The following is a 22,730-nucleotide window of genomic DNA, read 5'->3' as shown; positions in this document are numbered from 1 at the left end:
AATAGTTGCAAATCCAATGTGCTCTCACTCCCCCTTTCCTACAGTATCTTGGGCAGCTCATGTAAGCGACCTCCACTTACTATCCAAACATGCATCCTTATGAAGTGCTATGGTGGGGGGTGTGATGACAAGACTGGGTGCAAACACTTCCAAGTTTAAAGAAGTGGAGAGAAGGGGAAGGGAAACATTTAACCTTGGTAAGAAGGAGAGAACACACAACAACGGAATATATTTGGGAGAAAAACATTAACTGACAAGTAACAGCTACCTCATTGCTTCACAGCAAACAATAACAAGGGACTGGATCCAGAAAACAGGTAGGTAACCTAGGAGCCATACTGCTCCACATCCCATCACAATCTCAGCTTTTACAATTCTCCCAAATCAATGCATTTATGGTATTGGTTGTTATAAATAGTTTTTGATGTGTAAGTAACTCTCCATAGCTTGTCCGAGAACATATATACTATACTATATTTAGATGCTTTAGGCAAGTTTAGGGAGTTCTCCTTCATTACTATATTTGTACGTGTATTAGGAATTTATTTGCCTGCTTCCAGTTGCTGCTGAGTACTTCACGTAAGACAAACATCTCTAGCAGAGCTGCTTGGTTTTCCAGTTAATACTCACACAGACTCTGTTTACATTAAGATTGCTGAACAGAACAGTGCAAATAGAATAGAATGCATTCTTTCCGCATGTTCATTAATGCCTTTGCTCAACAATCATTTTAAATTAAAGTCCTGACCTTGTTTGTTCTTGCTAATAGGTTAAAGATTATAGTTTTTATAACTGATAATGCATATATATTCTTTGTACAAACTATTGTACAGTACCCTACAAGCAATATGTCGTGTTGTCATGAATGTAACTTCCTCTTCATCTGACTTCTTCTATGGCTGTAAAATAAATTCATATAATACATTTGGCTGGTCGTCATTTAGTGACAGCTATACAAAATGTATCCACAGAACAAAGTGAGTCTACCAGCGCGCCTCACGCCTGGAACGGCTGGTCCGGTGCATCACAGGGACAAGGACACGTGTTGCAGAAGGAGGAGAGGACACTGGAGCAACATGGACATTTTAGGCCTTTTTATTAGGTGCTAGTATACAAAAACGACCGAACAACCAAATCGACCGAACGTTTCGTCTTCATCAGAGTCATGACAAAGGCTTAAAATGTCCGTGTTGCTCCAGTGTCCTCTCCTCCTACTGCAAAATGTATCACATTTTTTGTGACACAGCAATATCCTCAGTGTTCATTTAATTCTGGTAACCGCTTAGTATGTATGATGGTGTGTATCTCTGTACTACGGTAGTCTCACACGCGGATCATGGACATAAAGGCAGATGGAGGACCAAGCTCCATGACCAGCCAGGAGTTGGCAGCCATTGAGGATGAGGAGGTCCTCAATCAGATGGTGAGTCTGTTGAATATAGGAAACTCGTCTAAGTGCTCTGAAGAAAGTCTGAGTGAAAGCTTAGCATTGAAAGGTGATTCTGCAATGGAGAAATTGTGCAGAAGCCTCCTTTCATTCTACTGCCTACTGCCTAGTGATTTATTTCTTTATTTTTATTTTTATGAAATAAGCATACATTATGGTATTGTACTGCATGTCACCAGAGTGACTATACAGTATTGGTGGTTAGCTGTTCATGATGAACATCAAGTGCTTAAAGGTGATCATTTTATTGAAATCATTATTCAAATACACTGGGTTAGGGCTCGGGCATGGTGGTGCAGTCGGTAGCGATGTCGCCTCACAGCTAGAAGGTCCCGGGTTTGATTCCCGACAAGGATGCTGTGGGCGCTGGGGGGCGTGTTCTCTCCTCCGCGTTATCAGTGCCCATACCCTAGATGGGATTGGGGAAAGGGTCTTTCTGTGCGGAGTTTGCATGTTCTCCCCGTGTCCCCTAGGGTAGGTACCCTCACAAAAAACATGCAGGAACTCTATACTGCCGGGGCGCCTGATGGAGGGGAAAGGAACTGGTTAGAATAACGTGTTCCTTCCATGCGTCCCCCCTACTTACTCATTCATTGAAGGAAGCATGTGCTCAGTTCTGGGCTCTCCCCAGGTTGACAGGGGGGGAGTCGTGCCCAGGATTACAGCTTGGCACCGGGTGAAAGAATGGGTTACAAAATCGTTCAATAAAAAAATAAATTTATATATTGTTTTTCCCACTGTTTTTCCCACTGTGTACCTCTGGTTGGCAGGGGGGGAGTCGTGCCCAGCATTACAGCTTGGCACCGGGTGAAAGAATGGGTTACAAAATCGTTCAATAAAATACAATAATTATATATTGTTTTTCCCACTGTGTACCTCTGATAGTTGGATAAAGCTGTGGATTTTGAAGAGAGACGTATGATTCGATCTGCACTTAGGGAACTGCTCAAGAAAAAGAGAGGTAAATACTAAATTATTAGTGCAGTTGTGACGAGCCACACCTCCTCTGGACCAGTTTGTTGTTGCACAAAACAATCTCTATAATTCTGTGATTATGGTTTTATTTTCAACCCACCATTGTCTCTATTCAGATAAGCGCGAGAAGGAGAGAGGGTCTAGGCAGCAGGATTTGAGACAGCATGGCTTAAGCAAAGCTGGGACAGTAGGTGTGTCCGCAAGTGTAGGCAGAGGGTCCATGAATCACCAGCCATCTTCAAACAGTGAGTATCCCATTGATCAAACGGACATACTCGGACTGTCACACACTGATTCATATGGTTGAGTAATATTGTATCCAAATCTGTCATTTTGTATAATATTATTATGTATTTATGAAATTGTGTTTTTCTCTTCAAAGAGCCCCAAACTCAGTCCTCACAATCACCATCCAAACCATTTAACAAGCCAACAAGCAGGTAAGTTACATTATGGAAGCATGGCTTATGTGTGAATGTTAATGTGTTTTATTTTATGGTGTGGCAAAATGGTAAATATGGTCTACAAATCTAACACCTTTATCCAAAATGCTTTACACAATATGTATTACATTCATTCACCCATTCTACTGACGGCGGAGGCAACTATATGCAAAGCTCCAACGTGCGTGTTGGGAGCAGTTTGTGTCTTGCGCTCAAGCCAAGGCCATTTTGACACAAACCCACGAGTAGGTTCAAAATGGGGATCGAATGAGGGCCTTTTCGGTTCCTAGGTCATTCCACGCGTAGATGTCACAGTACACATGGCAGGTCTGTTTACAAAACGTGTCAAATAAAATAAAATCTGTATGTGCATGCTTTATGTTTTCCTCAGCAATGCAAATCTCCCTGTTGCTTCAACTCAAGCGTGCCCTGCTGCCACTACAGGACCCAACACTAAAAATGTCAAACAGATGCTACTAGATTGGTGCAGGGCCAAAACAGAGCCATATGAGGTAATAAATGCCGTTCAAGCTGTCTGCTCTCCAGCCTTATAGCCTACTGCCCTGTTTATGTAGAGCTAATAATAGAAAAATCACGATTTTGCTGTGTTGTACTACAAGAACGCTTGTCTCATTTACTGCTTGCTTTCTTCTTCATATTGTTTCTTTTTAAATGCTATTCTCTCCTTGGTTAAGGGGGTGGAGATCCGCAATTTCTCCTCCAGTTGGAGCAATGGCATAGCGTTTTGTGCCTTGGTGCATCGGTTCTTCCCTGATGCCTTTGAGTATTCCATCCTCAATCCTAACAAGCGCCGGGACAACTTCCAGTTGGCCTTCAACACCGCAGAGTGAGTGTCCCTTCCTAATATGAGCATATACAGATTTATAGATTTACAGAATGCTTCGGGGAAAAACTCTTTCTTCCTCTTTCTTGTACATACCGATTTGTTGATACACATTACTGTTGATTATCTGTACATACCTACTGTAGTACATGTGTGCACATAATACTGGTGGTTATAGATTGCACATTTGCCTGTGTCGAAATACAACTAGATACTAGCTTTATCTACACTGTGCCTATATTTATAAATATAACTACATACCTTTATCTACATGCCTAAATGTACATAATTATCTATTTTACCGTTGTTACTCAGTACATACATAATGACTATAACCAGTGTTGTCAAAGTTACTCTAAAACAGTAATATTACTTATTACTCCATGCCAAAAGTATCTAGTTACTTATTACTTTATTTTCTCGACCCCAGTAAGCATCGTTTGTCCCCAAAAGTCTTACTTTGCATTTTCAACACGAATGCTATATAGAGTCTGGAACTGCATCTCCTGAAATCCGAGTAAGGAAGCTGCTATTACCATTCACGGAAATATATTTTAAAATATCTTTAGAGCTTATTTTCTTATTTCCTTTTCTGCTAAGCAACAAGCTATGCTTAGATAATTTCTATGTATATTAGGAAAATGTGCGCGACTGTAAAGACGAAACAGAAGTGACGAGAAGGCTCCACTTCCGCTTTATATTTTTCTTGTGATAGAACTTCCGTTGCTCCAGACTGTATGATGGAAGCATTTGGAAATTGTGAGAGGCAACAGTCTTGCAACACGAGATACAATGAAATACAACGGTAGCAAGCCCCAGAATCCTCGACGTATGTAATTCTAGTGAATTAATTTTGTATACGAATAAAAAGAATCACAACTAGAATTTGCCGCCCTGCAGGTGGTACCGATATGTGAAATCTGGGGTCTTGACCCAAGGAGTCAAGGACTATATAAATAAACACTCAACCTCAAGCCCACAGTACCACCAAGGCTCATGAAAATAGTAACTAGTTACTTGTGAGTAACTAGTTACTTAACATCAGTGACATCAGTTGACATCAGTGACAACAAAACATCAAAATACATAACAGAGGGGGGACACAACATCACACAAGTGCACAAATAGTATGGTTAATCTAACCTACCCCTCACTTCTTTATGTCCAAGTGCAAGCTGCCAGGTCAGTCCCTATAGGTATTTAATAATAATAATAATAATAATAATACATTTTATTTATAAGGCGCCTTTCAGGGCACTCAAGGTCACGGTACAGGTTAAAAACAGTACAAGAACACAGTTAAAAGCAGAACAAAACTAGGGCACATTTGTATATTTGTCTATTTGTATGCCTTTTTTTCATACGATACCTACAACTCTAATTATTGTTTTCTACCTCCTAATACGTACATCTGACAAGCATATATAGACATATTTTATATGAATTCTCCTAGTGTCACAAATTAGTCTGTACGTGTTCTCTACCCTTACCTGCATCTTTAATCCTTAGTCTGGTGCTGCTATTGACAACTGAATTACCCTCAGCATCTCTCTCTCTCTCTCTCTCTCTCTCTCTCTCTCTCTCTCTCTCTCTCTCTCTCTCTCTCTCTCTCTCTCTCTCTCTCTCTCTCTCTCTCTCTCTCTCTCTTTCTCTTTCTTTCTTTCTTTCTTTCAGGAGACTGGCAGATTGCCCCCCTCTGCTGGATGTTGAGGACTTGCTGCGGATGGAGGAACCTGACTGGAAGTGTGTGTACACATACATCCAGGAGTTCTACCGGTGCCTCGTGGAGAAAGGCCTCGTCAAAACCAAAAAGCGACTCTAAAACATTGAGATGTCTGAAACAGTCTGTCATGATGACGTGACTGTCTATGACTATAGGCTACTATTTAACAAATGGTTCACACATTTTCACTAGTTGTGTTCAAGTGCCTAGCACATGCACTTTGCATATATAGCCACGAGTGTTTACCTTTTGTCTTTTTTTATTACAGTTTTACAGTTAAGCGAGTGCATTTGTATTCGTTTGTATCTGCTTATGTGTGTCTACGTGCTTTGAGTAGACAGCTGGCACATAGGATCAGTACATTCCATTGAGATTACACATCTGTATTAATCTCTGTCAAAGCCATAGCAAATCTGGGAATAGCTTTTTATGGTGCTGCTGCTTGTGGGGTAGGCCCATGTTGCTGTGTGTGTGCGTGCGTGTGTGACGTGTGTCTGTGTGCGTGGGTGTGAGTGTGTGAGTTAATTCATGCATCACGTTTTCGTTTACCCTTTTTTATTTATTTTTGAGGGTAGGCCTATATTCAGCTATAGATTTCCGTGTTACACAAACATTAAATTGTTAATTCCCATTGACAATTTATTAATGGAGAATTTTCGTCATATATAGCAATAGGCTATTTTATCCTACATTGACAATGAATGGATGATGTACGATGATCAGAGCGCCCCTCACTTCACACGGGTGTGATTTATTATTACAGACTTTGAGGCAGCATTTGAACATCTTAAGCGATCTGTAGCACATGTAGGCTATCTAGGCTATTATTGCTACAAAGATAGATCACATGATTTAACTGAGTGCTATAGCTCTTAATATATTTACCATGCCTGCTGTCTGATGTTTAATTCTCGACGTCGCGGTTCAGGTTGTAGCCTACAGGCCTATACGTGCAGATTCTAGAACGATGATGCCTGGACAGATGTTATCATCATATCATGTTAATTATTCTGGATGATAGACAGATAGTCCTATAAACAGTTGCACTTTCACAAAATAATGTGCGGTTCTTTTCTTCATATCGCATGCATGCACTGTCGGCTATTGCCACAATTCATATTCATATCTAGGGTGCCTATAGCTCTGGTCCATAGCCTTCTACTCCTACGATTGGGCAGAATCGTAGAAGCAGTAGAAGGCTATTGACCATGAGCTAGGCATGAAAGCCTATATTCCAGCTGGAGCAGGTAGGCTATAGCCTATAGGCTATAAGCGCACAGCTGTCCGGTGTGTAAATGCGCAGCACAGTAGAGTTAGCCAGTATCAGTATCAGATTATAACGTTTAATATTAATAAAGTCAGGAATTGTGATAGATGAAATCATCGTGCAGCTGAGCTCAGCCTCTGAAGATACAGACACATCAAGTGTCACCAGTTCCTCTCGTGACCGGCTCGCCGCTCAGCCCATCTCAAGCGTGACAGACGGTCGCTCGCTGTCCCGACATTGCTTTTCGCAACAACATTCAGACTGCGTGGTTGCTTTGAATCGACATCGCGCTCAAATGATGTGAGCGATATAGGCTACCATGTGGGCATCCCATGCTTTTTTAATCGCAGTCTGGAGAACAGGACAGCCGATGCCTCGTCTCGTCTGATTTCTGCGAGGTCACTTGGCTATCATTCACCTTGGAAAACGCATGAAAGGTAAGAGAGAGATGTTGCGTTTAGGCAATCTCAGACTCAGAGATAGGCTATCAGCAGAATCAGCACACACATCTTTGCATTTATATTTTATGTAAAATTGCGTTTTAATGGCCAAGACATGTTTCGTATAGCCTAGATTTGGACAATTTAGCCTAAGAGTCGGGTATTATTGACTTAGGCTTACATAATCGACCCTGATAGGGCGCATCACAGACTCTGCCCCTTCACTTTTGAGCATGGATTTGAATTTTGAACACAATAAGGTTAGGCCACATGATTGTGCATTACATTCGCACATTCACAGAATCACACACCATGAATGCCGGAGGAAACCATGCACATCAGGAGCAAAGTGTCTTGCTCAAGGACACTTACCATTCGGTCACTCTACCCCTGAGCCACGGACGGATTGCAGTTATACCATGGAGATCATGGGATTGATTGATTGATTGATTGATTAATTGACTGATTGATTCAAGAAACAGATTGGAGAATTACATCAAGCACAACTCAATACAAAACTGTAGACAACACCATAAAGCATTACACTTGTTTATAATATAGGGTCCACCATGTTCAATTCATCATAACATTTAGAGACGTACAAATAAACACTTCTATATAGCCATAAACAGGAAAAACTGTGAGGTGAAAAGGGGGGGGGGGGGGGGGGGGGGGGAACATATACAGTGAGGCGTAAAAGGGTGGGTGGGGGATTCGGATTCAGATTTTACGGGTGCCAGTTTCGAATTGCAGCCGTCCGTAGGTGCCCTTTGAGAGCGGTTTTGAAGGAGTCAAGGGATTCACATGTCTTAATGACTGTTGGTAGGGCGTTCAACTGCCCGCCTGCATGCCTGATGTTGACCTATAGACAGAGTGAGGTCAATTTACTAGTATAATGTGCAATGAAATAACCTACCATGTGACGTGGCCTACTATACTGTGACAGTGTCCCATATATGCAGCTGTGAAGGGTTGCTGCCTTGCAGATCTGCATGGGCGCTGTTCTGGTTGGTCTGTTACCTAACTCATTGTAGGTGAGGATTTTATTAAAAATTTCCCCCCATTAATAGGAGTATAAAAGTGATTAACAGGTTGGGAAGGAGAGTAGGATAGATGATAGACAAGTAGACAGAGAGAGAGAGAGAGAGAGAGAGAGAGAGAGAGGTGGAGGGAAGGAGCGAGATTAAAGAGATGAAGAGCAGATGCTTCTATAGTTCTCCTTGCCATTAGCAGTGGTGGAAAAAGTACTCAAATGTTTTACTTAAGTAAAAGTATAAATACGGCAATGTAGATGTACTCCGTTACAAGTAGAAGTCCCATATTCAAAATCTACCCAAGTAAAAGTACAAAAGTATCGGCATCAAAATGTACTTAAAGTACTAAGTGTGTGCAAAATCTTTTGAAAATAGCAGATCTACAAGCTCACAATGCGTCGTGATGCGACACATTGTGATCTTGTAGATCTGCTATTTTCAAATTGCTGAAATGTATATAGGGTTGAAGTGGTTTCTGTATGTTTTCTAATCTCCAAAGTAACTATAGTAACAAAAGTCTTCAAATAATTGTAGTGGAGTAGAATAAAAATGTTGGCTCTGAGATGTAGTGTAGTAGAAGTAAAAGTAGCCTATTGGAAATTGTAAATACTCAAGTGAAGTACAAATTCCTCAAAATGGTACTTAAGTACATACAGTAGTTATATACTTGACATACACCACTGGCCATTAGTGATGCTCAGTATAGTAAGGCAGGCTTTGATCCATACTCCATACAGTAAATCACAGAACATTCTCTGCCCCACCACCAGTGTTGATTTTGAGTTTTAGTCAGTTTTAGTCAGTCTCGTGAATAGTTTTAGTCACCTCGAATGTTTTAATGTTAGTCTAGTTTTAGTCAACTAAATAGCATAAGATTTTTGTCTACTAAATCTACAGTTGATTTAGTCGACTAAAATGTGTAAATTTGGCAGGCCTTGATGCCGTCATAATGGCAGATCTTTACACTTGCTGAGAATAGCCGATCTACAAGATCACAAAGCGTCACAGCGCAACACCTTGTGAGCTTGTAGATCTATTTTCAGCAGGCAATTACTTATACTGGATCCCTTGGCCACTAGTCCCTTCCTAACATTTTAGTCTAGTTTTTAGTTGCTGATGAAATTGTCAATATATTTATGGTCTTAGTTTTAGTCATCATAGCTTAGTTTTCATTTAGTTTCCATTTAGTTTTCGTCAGTGAATCGACGAATATTTTTCACCATAGTTTTAGTCGACAAAAAACTCATCAATCCTTGGAAGAGGGTCGTGGACAATAAAACGTGCAGGGTTGTATAGAGCGTTTCAGAATGACGAGGGACCCAGAAGATAATTTCTCATGCATTTTTCCCATAGATGTTTCAAAAAGTATTTATTTAAAGACCTGTAAGCCTCAGACAAAGCCAACTCGGATTATGACAAATCATGACAATAATCACAATTTCTGGGAAAAACTCATGGGAAATTATTTTGAAAGGGGGCGGGACTGCGACGCTCTAAAGTGGGACAAAGGACAGAATATGTTTCATCCTAATTGAGGCGATTTTTTATTTAATTTTTTTCAAAATATTAAATAAACAGAACTACGTTGATATATCTTCAGAATCCAATCTTTTGATCTGAAAGTAGTTGGAAGAGCCCAGAATTGGATAATGAAACGGAAATGTGTCACCTTACTGCTATAGAAAATTTGGCCTATATAACAGTCTGTATTGCTACTTGTAGTAGACCTCTGAGCACTACAGTCCCTATGCCAGTCGGCAGTCTAACTTGTGTCGTCCAGAATGGAGACAAAAATTTGTCCTTCAGTTCAAACTTCAAATGTCTACCAATGATGTCTGTGGAACAGGAGATGAACATGTACCAATTTAAGTTTGTTATTCCTTTTCCCAGCATCCATTGGCGGAAAAATGGATAACACAAAAAAATCTCCTTCCATTAGGGACTGCATGATGAATGCAGAGGGTCTGTGATCCTCAAGGGAATGCAAGACCGAGGGTGGTGTGGGATTCAATCCAAACAAAACTAAGTCACTTGTGTTGTTCTGTTCTGTCTTCATTCATGCACTGATGAACCTGCACCATCCTCTTTTTTCATCCTCTTCTCTTTCAAAATCTCCTTGTACTGCATGTTGCAGGTTGATGGATCAGATGCAGCAGATGCAAAGCAGCACTGACCCAGCCAGGCCCAAAGGTCAACTTGGGTTTGACGCTTTCCCACCAGCTGGCCCAGGACAACCTCCCTGCAGGCTAACACCCCAAGAAGACCCAATCCTTTGTCCCTCAGGAAGGCTCCAAACGAATGCTCATGGGCTGGGTCTGGCACAGGCAGCTGGTGCATCTGCAAAAGTGACAGACCCAATGCAGCCAGGGCAAACAACATGTGGAGGAAGTCCAGCACCACTAGCCAGTATTAGCCGACCCAGACCAACTGCTCTGGGAACCAAACCTGCTATAAAGCCCACAAAAGTTTCAGAAGACCTCTCCAAGGATATGGACCACATAACAGTTTGTATCCCAGGACCTCAGAGTGCCAACAACACCCATTCACAGTCTCCAACAGAGTCCTCTCTCTCTCTCCAAAGCCATCCAAGTCCTCAGCCTTACACCATTCAGCCTTGCCCAAACTTCCAGCCCAGTCCAAATTCAGCATCCAGCTACAGTCCCAAACTCAGCCCCACTGCTCATTCTCAGGGGGTCATTTCACCTTCGAAAACGACAGAGAACCTTCAACAGTCAGTGGAAACTGCGGAATTCAGGTGAGACTGATAATGTGTTTGAATATCATGTTCATGATATTAGAAGGCCTCTGTCTCTTGTACAAAGGTTACAATGGTTTGTTTTAGTGATGCACCAAATATTCGGCAGCAGAATGGCTAAAAAAGCATTTTCGGCCTATTCGGTTTCGGCCCGAATAGGCAGAAAATATATCCCCGAATAGTGTATGCAATTAATGCATTCAAAAGAGCAGAATAAATGTTTTATGGACCATAATAGTGATTATTATTTAAGTTAAGTTTTGCCATAACCATTTTTTTTGCCATAAATCAGATAGCTTTAAGGTACGGCCATGACAGTAATGGTAGGAAAAAATATATAATATTAATCATATTCGGATATTCGGTTTTCGGCCAACTGTTTCCTATATTTGGTATTCAGTTTCGGCCAAACATTTCCTAGTTTGTTTGTCTCCTTGGAAGTTGTTATACCCTTCTCTATTTGGCATATTAAACAATAGTGACAGGATAGTCATTGGCTGTACAAGATTGTGCCAGTCTGTGTCTGATTAATCAAAAGCTGCATCTTTGAGCTTGGTAAAACTGACAGAATAGCACAAGCATGTTACATTGGCCAAGGTCCATTGACCAGGACCCAAACCTTTTTTTTTCTTTTTCTTTTGTAAGTTTCTCTATAAACAACAAATAATATAACAATCAACTCACAAATATACACGTTTGTATATAAAATAAATTGACGAAAGTGGAAACACCTGTATTGGTGAGGTGCTGGCAATGAGGAATCTATAATGGGGAATCCACACACTTGTAACTCCCATGCAATACTTAAATATACAACATTTTGGCAGACAAGCTAGCTGATTTCATCCTGAAGAAGACATCTTGTCTGCCAACATGTGTGTGTGTGTGTGTGTGTGTGTGTGTGTGTGTGTGTGTGTGTGTGTGTGTGTGTGTGTGTGTGTGTGTGTGTGTGTGTGTGTGTGTGTGTGTGTGAGTGTGTGTGTGTGTGTGTGTGTGTGTGTGTGTGTGTGTGTGTGTGCGCGTGCGTGTGCGTGCGTGCGTGCGTGCGTGCGTGCGAAGTAGGCTATTGCACAGGAGTTATGAGTGTGTGGATATACAACAAATGTGCCTCATTGATTGATTCTGCCTTTCTTTCTTTACACATAAAGAATAGAAAATTATATAGACAATTTCAATGAAGGCAGCTACCTACAATGTCCTAATTCTGTATGATTGCATCTATTACCATCCGCTACTAGGGTGTATGTAGTCACATGGAATGTTGGATCAGCTGTGCCTCCGGACGACATCACCGCTCTGTTTGGGCCAAATGTTTCTGATGGAAGCATAGACATGTTTATCGTGGGGTAAGGAAGTATTTTTTGTCATTATCAGCCATGCCAGAGAAATTGTCTCGATTGTCCACATACTAGTGTGTATATCATGGTGCTGTCTGACGGCCTATTATTCCAACGTCCCAATTGTATAACAAAATGTTAGGTTAATGTGAGGTTGAGGTTAGGCATAAAGGGGCCCGTCAGACCAACGTACCGGCATGGAACAATGAAGCGTTGGACTAATGGCATTGCATCATATATCCACCTCCATTTTTATCTATTCCGTCCTTCAGTAAACATACAATAGCTTTTGTTTTTGTGAGTAATTATATTTGGGTTCTCTTCTGTCTCCTTCTAGTCTTCAGGAAGTGAACTTCCTGAAGTTCACAGATCAGTGGAGTGTTCTGTGCATGGACACACTCAGTCCTTTTGGATATGTGTTGGTGAGTGTTACCTGTGTGTGTGTGTGTGTGTGTGTGTGTGTGTGTGTGTGTGTGTGTGTGTGTGTGTGTGTGTGTGTGTGTGTGTGTGTGTGTGTGTGTGTGTGTGTGTGTGTGTGTGTGTGTGCGCGTGCGTGCATAACTGCTTCTTTCTTTATCTCATTACCCCCATAGATAGCGTCACAACGAATGCAGGGAGTGTTATTGCTTGTGTTCTCAAAATTCGTCCACCTTCCCTTTCTGAGAGGAGTGCAAACAGTGACCACACGCACAGGACTCGGCGGCTATTGGGTATGTGCTCTGCATTGCACATCACTCTGCTGACTATATATCACTCAGATGTAGCCTAAATACAGACTTTAAATGTCTTTATACTGGTGTACTGCATATATATGGGGATGAGGGGGTGTGCTTATGACAGTGGGTACATGTTTCTGTGGATGTGTGACCTTCCTGTGCATGTTGATGTCAGCATCACCTCTCTGATGTTGGTGCAGTCTCCTTCTCTCTGAGGTCAGTGCAGCTGCTGCTGCAGCAGCGGAAGGACTGTCTGGGTTTCTGGTTCTCTAATTCAGTAGCCGGACCCCCCACAAAGAGCACAGCTATGTCAGACGCATAATGATACTGATTAATACGTCATTCCTCAATGACGCGTAGTGCATTCATATATCACTCTTGTCTCTCTCTCTCTCTCTCTCTCTCTCTCTCTCTCTCTCTCTCTCTCTCTCTCTCACACACACACTCTCTCTCTCTCCCCCTATGCCAACTCAAGGGTAATAAAGGCGGCGTCAGTGCAAGGATGACAATGTTCGGCCACCCGGTTTGTTTTCTGAACTGTCACCTGCCAGCTCACATGAGGAATCTAGAGCAGCGCATGGAAGATTTTGAGAGCATTCTGCAGCAGCAGCAGTTTGAGGGAGGGACTGCCAGTGGTGTGCTCGACCATGAGTGCGTGACATGAATTTTGCACATGACTAGGTGCCATTATTATACAGATTGAATTGTTTAGTCCTGTTTATTGTTTCTGCGCTAAATGGCTATCCTTTTTTTGTCCTCAGTGTGGTGTTTTGGTTTGGGGATCTAAATTTCCGCATTGAAGACTATGACATTCATGTGGTGAAATGTGCCATTGATAGCAACAAGCTGCCTATGCTTTTGGAGAGAGACCAGGTGAGGCAGCTGTAGACTGCGATCTTTTTAAGTCTCTATTATAGCCATTTGTCACTTGATCAAAAGAATGTGTCAACAGGGGGCACTGTTGCACAACAAAACACGATTAAAAACGATCTTCATTTATTTCTCTTCAACAGCTCAACATGGCTAAAAACACAGAGGCCATTTTGGAGGGCTTCATGGAGGGCCCTCTTAATTTCCCTCCTACTTACAAGTTTGATGTGGGCACACATACATACGACACCAGGTATGCAGCTCTCTATGTGGAGCAAGTTAGCAACACATTTACTGTAGCACACAGGTTTTTAAAGTGGGAATCCCACCTGAGTGCCAAATGGAAAGGAAAATATATAAATAAACAAACAAAACTCTAAATAGAATAATAATAATAACACTTTCAATTCGAATTCAATCATTCGATCATTGTGCCATTTTAAACACTTTCATCATTATTGTCTTTTCAGAAATCGCTCAAATCTACAGAGATCTACAAGCTCACAATGCAGCACATTGCCACACGTTGTGAGCTTGCAGATCACCCCTTAGGTTTGCATTTCCAATAGGCCAGCTCGCCCAGAGGCTATGCTATTTGAGGGGCCATGGAATGGAAATGTTTCGGAGCCCCTGATTTAGGAGATTCTCTTTCTTCCAGTGTTGTTTTTGACAAGAAATCTAGATTTTAGTTTTAGTCATAGTCTTTTGAATGGTTTTCATTTAGTTTTAGTCACATTTTAGTCACCTGGAATGTGTTAGTTTTAGTCTAGTTTTAGTTTTAGTCGACCAAATATAAGATTTTAGTCGACTAAATCTACAGTTGATTTAGTTGACTAAAATGTATTTTGGCAGGCCTTGATGCCGTCATAATGTCTGATTTTACACTTGCTGAAAATATAATGTGAGCTTGTACATCTGCTATTCTCAGCATGCAACCACGTCTAAAATGACTTATACTGGATCTCTTGTCCTCCAGTCCCTCCCTATAACATTTTAGTCTAGTTTTTATTTGTTGACGAAATTGTCAGGTAGTCGACGAACATTGTTTTTGTCATATAGTATCAGCCGACGAAATCAACACTGCTTTCTTCGTGGCTTTAGTCCTTTAGTTGAACATTATCTGTGCTATATTGTCATCCTCGCTCCAATCTTTACTTTGTTAGTACCAAGAAGAGGAAGCCTGCCTGGACAGATCGGATACTATGGCGCCTCCATCGCACCGGCTCCCCTGTCCCTAACCACAACTCAGCACTGCAGCGTGGTCTGACCTCGTGGATGGGAGGGGCAACAAAAGTGACCCAGCATGCATATCGTAGTCACATGGGCTACACCATCAGTGATCATAAGCCGGTTTCTGCCCTGTTTGCATTGCACGTGAGTTTGAATGCTTTGACATATTGCATTACCATAACGTTTAAAATATTTATTATCTTCACCCTAGGCCTATGCCCATGTATGCCCCCCAGGCCAGTGTTGTTTTTGGCAGCAAATTTAGATTTTAGTTTTAGTCATAGTCTCTTCAATAGTTTTCATTTAGTTTCAGTCACATTTTAGTCACCTGGAATGTTTTAGTGTTAGTCTAGTTTTAGTCGGGCCTTGATGCCATCATAATTACTGTTTTACACTTGCTGAAAATAGCCAATCTACAATCTCATGCTGCGACACGTTGTGAGCTTGTAGATCTGCTATTCTCAGCATGAAACCAAGTGTAAAATTACTTAATTATACTGGATCTCTTGTCCACTAGTCCCTTCCTAACATTTTAGTCTACCGGTAGTTTTTATTTGTTGACGAAATTGTCAGTATATTTAGTCTTAGTCATCATAGCTTAATTTTTATTAAGTTTAGTTTTCATTTAGTTTTCTTCAGTGAAAAAAGGTAGTCGACGAGCATTTTTCGTCTTAGTTTGGCTATCTAACCACTGCACAGATCGGTGTCAAATGTATTATTAGTCCGGCAGCCAACAGGCTTCTTTTGTTAAAGTGGGAAAGTTGGTATAGTCTTTTTTATTGGCATAAAATATTGTCTATATACCTACATTCATGAATCCACTTGCTGACCAGCTGTCACTATTGGGCAATTTCTTTTTATAGGGGTTTCTTGTGACCCCTACCATTAACCCCTATGGCAGGCAAAAAAAAGGCAAACTTTCCTTTTGCTTTAAGTAGCATCTAGTCAAACTACAAACATGTCAAACTAGGGGGTCTTCATGATTCTGAATCCATTCCAAGCATTCTTTTTGCACAAAATACACTCCTTGGGCTAAACGCAGCCATAGCCACTTAGCCCAAATGTGCCCAAAAAGTGCTGACCTCATCACATTTGTCATGACATCTATGGCAGATAGATCATGAAATCATGAAAATCAGAATCATGAAAACCCCCTAGTTTGACACTTTGCTAAAGGAAAGCAAAGGGAAAGTTTGACATTTTTGCCTGCCATAGATGGTAGGGTCACAAGAAACCCCTATAAAAAATTGCCCAATAGTGACAGCCGGTCAGCAAGTGGATTCATGAATGTATGTATATAGACAATATTTTAGGCCAATAAAAAAGACTACCAAATTTCCCAGTTCCCACCTGTCCACCTCGGCTGCCGGACTATATGCACTCTATATACTATATGCCACCAGGGCAAGGGAGTTAATACTGATTATTTTTCTCCACACTGGTGGTCACTTTTTTTTGTGTGTGGGAATGAATAGGACAGTTCCGTATTATCTTTTTGAAAAGTTACTTTCCCGACCATGCACCGGGTAAATGAATGCTCGGAGAGATTGAGAATTTGAGACGAATTACAGTCAGTGCGTGCTTCCTTGATTTACAAATTAATCACCTCAGACCTAATGTCCTGCCAGGATATGGCCAGTCTGGAGCCAGATATTGTTTACTGGCCAGTGGCCACCCAGCCTGGCGAAGATGTGCTCCGCTAAGCACCCTTTTTTGGTTGTACTGCTAGCCTGTCGTATGTTTTTTAATCTCTTATGTACTCTCATAGTTCCCATTTAAGGTGGACAGTCCGCTGGTATCACTACAGGTAAACAAGGAGTGGTGTAAAGTCTCTGACGCTACAGTCAGATTCACTGTGGCGTCAAATTATCAACGGAGCTCATGGGACTGGGTAGCCATATACAAGGTAATGTTACATTCGTTTAAGGTTTGAAATTAATACATTCATTTGGCTTAGATTATCTCAAGATAAATTCATTATTGCTTAGTATCGATATCAATTTTTATGGCTGATTGATTGATTCTGTCTGGGCTTTGTCTCCATAGGTTGGATTTAAACATCACAAGGATTATGTTGCATATGTGTGGGCCAAGGGAGATTATCTGACACAGGTAGGAAAAGTATTATTTCTTTCTTTTATTTTATTTTCTTTTTTGACAGAATGTTATCTTGATTCCATGCCAAACTTCACTGTTCATATCTTAGTTCTGTATTTATATCTATTCTCTCAGGTAACATTCACTGAGGAGGACTTGCCAAGGGATGATGGGGAATACATCCTGGCGTACTACAGTCATAATATGAACAGTATTGTCGGAGTGACATTGCCCATCAAGGTAATAACAAGTGGCAAATGGACAAAGAACTGGAATATAGATGAACACCGTGTTTGCCTACTTTCCTCTCTGCACTCTCTGATGCATTTATGTCACATCTCAAATTCCTCATGCTCAATAGATCCAGATTCCAGTCCACAGTCCCACAGTGTGTCGCTCTGACAGCTCTGACATCAGCTCGGAAGACGATAGCACGCTGGTTCTGCTGGCTCCAATCTCCCACAGCACTAGTCCCAAAGCAGGAAAGCACCACCATCAACATCATCATCGCCGTAGCCACAGTCCTGCCGTGTCAGCTCTTTCTTCTAACCCCCTCCCCTCCCTGCAGGGACTCTGCCTCTGTCCTCGTCCTGAAGACGGTCAGGCACGTAGCCGCTCACCTGGCTCCGGTGCCAAGAAGGAGCGGCTGGTTTCTCTTGATTCTCTGACGTCGCCCTCCTCCATCAGCCCCCTCAGCCCCCACAGCCCCCGCAGTCCACGCAGCCCGGCATCTCCAGGCAATGGGGTTTCTGCCCCGGAGGCCCTTATTGCTGCCATCCTCGGCGAGCACAGACCAGCACACGAGAACCCCACAGGGGGCAGGCAATCGGGGAGGTCAGGAGAAACAAGTTTATGAGAGTTCTACAGGCAATGATGTCAAAATTCAGAAAGAAAACTTAAAATGGGGAAAGGGAAAAGTATGAATGGCAGGTATCGGAGCTGGTAAAATCCATGCATTCAGATGCTGTCCAGACCCCACACTGTCGCTGCGCTCATAGAAGCAGCACATGAATTGTAATCTAGTTTGCAACATTCCGCATTGTAGCCAGCAAGTTCTCTATTACTGAATCTACCATTAGTGACTCCATTGCATACACGATACTTCTGGAGTCAGAGGCTCGTTCAGACTGCAGGCATTCGAGTCTATACCCTCCCCCAACAAGTGCTTTTTATATAGACTGAAGATCAATGTCGTAAACAAACATGTTGAATGTGAAACCAAAGTCAGAGCAAATCTGCAATGGAGTGGACCATTGTTATCTAGATAAAATGATCCATTATCTTATATCAATGGAGTGGACCATTGTTATCTAGATAAAATGATCCATTATCTTATATCAATGGAGTGGACCATTGTTATCTAGATAAAATGATCCATTATCAGAATCAGGACACTGAACTATGATGTCATGACATGGTCATGGTATCATAGTTCGCAGTCACACACTCACAGTGTGTGTGTGTGTGTGTGTGTGTGTGTGTGTGTGTGTGTGTGTGTGTGTGTGTGTGTGTGTGTGTGTGTGTGTGTGTGTGTGTGTGCGTGTGTGTGTGTGTGTGTGTGTGTGTGTGTGTGTGTGTGTGTGTGTGTGTGTGTGTAATACATAATATAAGGGACACTGGCTTGAAAAAGAACATTTATGTGATGTTTTTAACCAGATTAATTATATAAATTCAATTTGCTAAACTATTTCTGGGTCAATATCCATAGAATATAATAAGAATAGTGATCTTGGTACATTTTGCCATTTTAGTCATCCTGGTGTTAATTATCTCCATGTGACCCAACCAATGATCCAAGATTATTCTTAGGTTTGTGAATAAGGCCCCTGATCTACAGATGAGTTATAGAGAGTTTATGTTTAGACTGTTGTGGATGTTTGGGACTTTGTGTAGGCCTGGCAGTAATCATTGTTATTTTAGTTGTGTATGAGTGGAAGAAGAAAATAAAAAATATATACTACATGAGAAGTGGCAGAAACAGGTTTTCCTTTATCCTGAATAAATAACAATATGGGAAAAAAATAGGGTGTGTTTCCTAATGCTTTACTGCTACTAGGACGACAGAGTTTTACTGTCTTTAGGAGCCAGAGATTTGAGAGAGGATGGAAAGTTTAAGAATAAGAAAGAAGCTTATCATGTGGGGAAATCATGTGGGGTGATATGCTGTTGTTACTGGGAAGAATATCATACAATTCATTTCCCACTGCGTTTTGGCTCAATATAAAATGTGTCAGCTTTCATTGCCTATATATTTCCATGGCATGGCATTTATATAATGTTGCGCAGGACAACTGTTATGTTTTGTCTTGAGATTTCTATCCTGCTAGAGATGCACACAGCTTATAGAGGACCCCCTGTTGTTTGCAATCAGGTTAATTACACTGTGGATTAGCTCAGATCTGAAACCAAAGCTTTATACTCAAACAACAATGCTCCAACGCTGGACTGCTTTTAAGGCTGCCTTGAAAAGACAAACACTTTCTCTCAGGCATTTAGGTGTTTGTTGTTTTGTTTTGTTTTGTTGGTTCATTTTGTAAAGCACCCTTGGGTTCATGAAAGGCGCTACATAAATTCAATCTATTATTGGGGCCATGCCAGAATGGCAGGGCACCTACTTATTTGTCTTCTTCTGACACTTTTTGCAGTAGTTTTTCACGGAATTCTGCAATATGCTAGAGCTAGAGGTTCATGGAAAACGGTCAAAATGTTTAATTCACCGTCATTCATCAAAGGGTGGCATTATAACACTCAATTGAAAAATGCAAACTTTGAACAGAGATAGCTTATGAACCATTTGACCATCAGCAATAAAACCTAAAACTAATTTGTCACAGTTTGACTAGCCTCGGTACCAGGCTTTAATTTTTGTTGGTGCAAAAATTGAAAGCCTGGAGGAACGCATTGGCCGCTCTGGTCTAAAAGTGGGACCTTTCGGGTGGGCGTCGCTCCAAATGATGTGACGTAGCGCTGCACTAGGGGGGAGAGGAGGGGCCGGGGGTGACGGACAGATCGATGAGATCCAATCAGGGCGTGCGCAAATCTCAGCCGCGACCCGCCCCTCTAGACCAGAAACCTAACACGTTAGCTCAGGCTACAGTTTGACTAGTTCTCCCACCATTTTGAATTATATGTAAAAACTGTTAAAATCGATCTACTCCTGGGATTGTTTTTATCATAGTGCACACAACCTTCTACACACAAACTTTGGACCAATAGAGACGTTTTTAAGTTAAAAAGATATTTCAGTTTTATGATTTATTTTCTTCTCCCCCGGCCTATCATAAATGCAGAGTCACATTGTTATGAAACATTGCTTGCAGTATGGTAGAGGGTCATTCCAAATGGGTGCCACGTCTATCTAGTTGGCCCCCTCCTTTTCCCCCACTATACAAATTGTCTTTGGCCAAACATGTTGCTGTGGACTTGTCATGACATTGCTACCAAATGTCATGACATGTCCATGAAGGAAAAGGATTTGAGGACACATGCAGTAGCATCTCAGGTCATCTTCAGTAGTGGATAGTAGTAGCCTACTGTTTATAGTCTACTCTACTGGAAGCCCCTATACGTCCCATGTTAGACCCAGAAATGTTGGTTAGTAGGCTATAACCTTTTATCATTCAAATGTCATCTATAGGCTTAGCAGTAGCCCTGGTTCTTGACTCTCGTATTCATACGAGAGTCAAGGCTTAACTGCACCCTGTTTTTTGCGCTCGCTACATTTACAACGTTTACGTATATATAAACATTCGGAATTCAAATATAAAGTACTCACAATTTGTCCCACGGGTGTTAGTTAGTTGCTGCTCCAGCGATTAGAATTGCTGCATCCCGCGTTGTTTAATAAAAAGCATTTTTATCCGAGCTGTTATTTTGCCATTGGCTTTGGCCCGTCTAGAGTTTGAATGGACAGGTATCAGTCAAAAGGGAGACATCGAAGAGGAATGATGGATGGGCTTAACTTAACTGCGACAGCAGGTCGCATTTACTATATAAACATCCCTGATGATGTCACGTTGTCACGGTGACCTGGGCACCATATATGGGCCAGGGCTGATGACCTGGGCACCTGGGGGCTTGCCTGGGGTGACCAGGGTGCTGATGTCATGATGACCTGGGGGGCTTTCCTGGGGTGACCAACCAACCAACCAAAACACACACTGACGGAAAATGCTAGATTACATACCGGTAGTTACCTGCGACCTGCAGTCGCAATAACTATAGGCCTAATGATCACTGAACCAGAGTGAATAAGGGTGCACTTCCCCTTCACCAGAACTCCCTTTTTCTGTGGAAGTTCTTCACCTCCAACTTCCAAGTAAATTACAAAATTGAGGCCTCATCATAGGTCACCAGGTAATTTAGTTTCACAGACAGTCAAAGACAGTCTTCACTTTCCTATGTTACTAAATGCATGAAATTATTAGCGCTGTTGAGGTCTTCTTTTGTATGTGAGCAGGGAATCGAACCCTGGTCTCCCACATGGAAAGCCAATTAACATGCACTAAGACAAGACAAAGACAATTGCCTATGACTCAGGCGAGATATTAGTTTTGAGGTTGTCAGGCTGACTGGCTGAGGCTGTGAGCAACTGCTAGAATAGCCTTCAGTTAATAAAGCCGAATAACTTTAGGGAGACTGGGATTTGAACATGAACTCTCTGTGCTGAGAGTCTATCTGAACATGACGACTACACCATCACTCAGTAACAACTGTCTCTTCGTACTGTTGAAGCGATCTTTTGTATGTCAGCCTTCAGTTAGTAAAGTTGAAAGAATCAAGTCTTGAATTGGGACACAGAATCACATTCATCAAATGCTTTGAGAGCAGTTCAAGAGTTGTTTTGCATGTTAGTATAACACCCGGGAATCAAACCCGGGTCCCACACACGGAAGGCCAACATCTTAATCACTAAGCCGAAGCAATTTCCAATGGCTCAGGGGAGATATGAGACTTTTGAGGTGATCAGGCTGAGGCTGTGAGCCACTGCTACAATTAAGTTAATACAGCTCTACATGTTCAAATCCCTGTTCTCCTATAGTTTAATGCTGGAGTGTTTCAACTTTACTAACTGAAGGCTAACACAAAATTACCAGGAGACTTTGTCTGAACGTGTCTGACTGATGGTGCAGTGGTCTAATGATCTGACTCTCTGTATGGACATTCCATGTTCAAGTTCCATTGCTCCTATATAGCAGTACTTTAAACAAGAGGAAACAAATCCTGAAGAAGATCCTAGTGATCGAAATGTTGAATCAAATAAACCAGTGGAGCTGAGTTTTCATACCGGTGTTGTGGACTTTCCTCTAGAAAAAGAAAAAAAAACTCAAAAGCACCAGGAGAAATCTGGTGCTTTGAGCCAAGGCACCTTTGGGCATTCAACAGATTTCTCCTGGTGCTTTTGAGTTTTTATTTTATATTCGAGCCTTGAAAATTTGAAATGACTGAGCTGTAGGAGGAATGGGACTTGAACATGGAATGTCTGCAATGTCTGCACACACTTCTCTTTTATTGATATTACCTTTTTTGTACCGTTTTTATTGTGCGAATAA

General features: G+C 41.6%; 2 protein-coding genes across 3 annotated transcripts; both read left to right on the top strand.

Annotated features, from left to right (window-relative positions):
• The first annotated feature begins 111 nt into the window (after positions 1-111).
• smtna (smoothelin a) lies at positions 112-5,719 on the top strand. Of its 2 annotated transcripts, XM_083793152.1 has the most exons (8): positions 112-317; positions 1,322-1,423; positions 2,333-2,408; positions 2,539-2,667; positions 2,805-2,862; positions 3,257-3,377; positions 3,561-3,712; positions 5,384-5,719. In XM_083793152.1, the coding sequence occupies exons 2-8, from the start codon at positions 1,337-1,339 to the stop codon at positions 5,529-5,531; spliced, it is 771 nt and encodes a 256-aa protein (XP_083649278.1). In that variant the 5' UTR covers positions 112-317; positions 1,322-1,336; the 3' UTR covers positions 5,532-5,719. The 2 variants fall into 2 exon arrangements, with proteins under 2 accessions (XP_083649278.1, XP_083649279.1); XM_083793153.1 differs by lacking the exon at positions 112-317 and having other exon boundaries at positions 1,150-1,423.
• Positions 5,720-6,982: 1,263 nt separating this feature from the next.
• Positions 6,983-18,448, top strand: inpp5ja (inositol polyphosphate-5-phosphatase Ja). The gene is made up of 13 exons (XM_083793800.1): positions 6,983-7,136; positions 10,308-10,928; positions 12,167-12,274; positions 12,603-12,687; positions 12,859-12,975; positions 13,457-13,632; positions 13,743-13,854; positions 13,995-14,104; positions 15,015-15,225; positions 16,850-16,987; positions 17,128-17,193; positions 17,314-17,418; positions 17,540-18,448. Exons 2-13 carry the CDS (start codon positions 10,312-10,314, stop codon positions 18,032-18,034), a joined length of 2,340 nt encoding a protein of 779 aa, XP_083649926.1. The 5' UTR covers positions 6,983-7,136; positions 10,308-10,311; the 3' UTR covers positions 18,035-18,448.
• Positions 18,449-22,730: the final 4,282 nt, after the last annotated feature.

Source organism: Protomyctophum parallelum, assembly GCF_964188405.1.
Source record: "Protomyctophum parallelum genome assembly, chromosome: 21".
In the NCBI taxonomy this organism is placed as follows: Eukaryota; Metazoa; Chordata; class Actinopteri; order Myctophiformes; family Myctophidae; genus Protomyctophum; species Protomyctophum parallelum.
This window is presented reverse-complemented; position numbering and strand designations above follow the sequence as displayed.

Excerpts from the sequence above, each read along its gene's own strand:
- smtna (XM_083793152.1), top strand. The coding sequence starts at position 1,337 with ATGGACATAAAGGCAGATGGAGGACCAAGCTCCATGACCAGCCAGGAG. Across the intron at positions 1,424-2,332 it reads AGGAGGTCCTCAATCAGATG|TTGGATAAAGCTGTGGATTT; the intron begins GTGAGTCTGTTG and ends TACCTCTGATAG. Across the intron at positions 3,713-5,383 it reads TTGGCCTTCAACACCGCAGA|GAGACTGGCAGATTGCCCCC; the intron begins GTGAGTGTCCCT and ends TCTTTCTTTCAG.
- inpp5ja (XM_083793800.1), top strand. The coding sequence starts at position 10,312 with ATGGATCAGATGCAGCAGATGCAAAGCAGCACTGACCCAGCCAGGCCC. Across the intron at positions 13,855-13,994 it reads TGCTTTTGGAGAGAGACCAG|CTCAACATGGCTAAAAACAC; the intron begins GTGAGGCAGCTG and ends TCTCTTCAACAG. Across the intron at positions 17,194-17,313 it reads AGGGAGATTATCTGACACAG|GTAACATTCACTGAGGAGGA; the intron begins GTAGGAAAAGTA and ends CTATTCTCTCAG.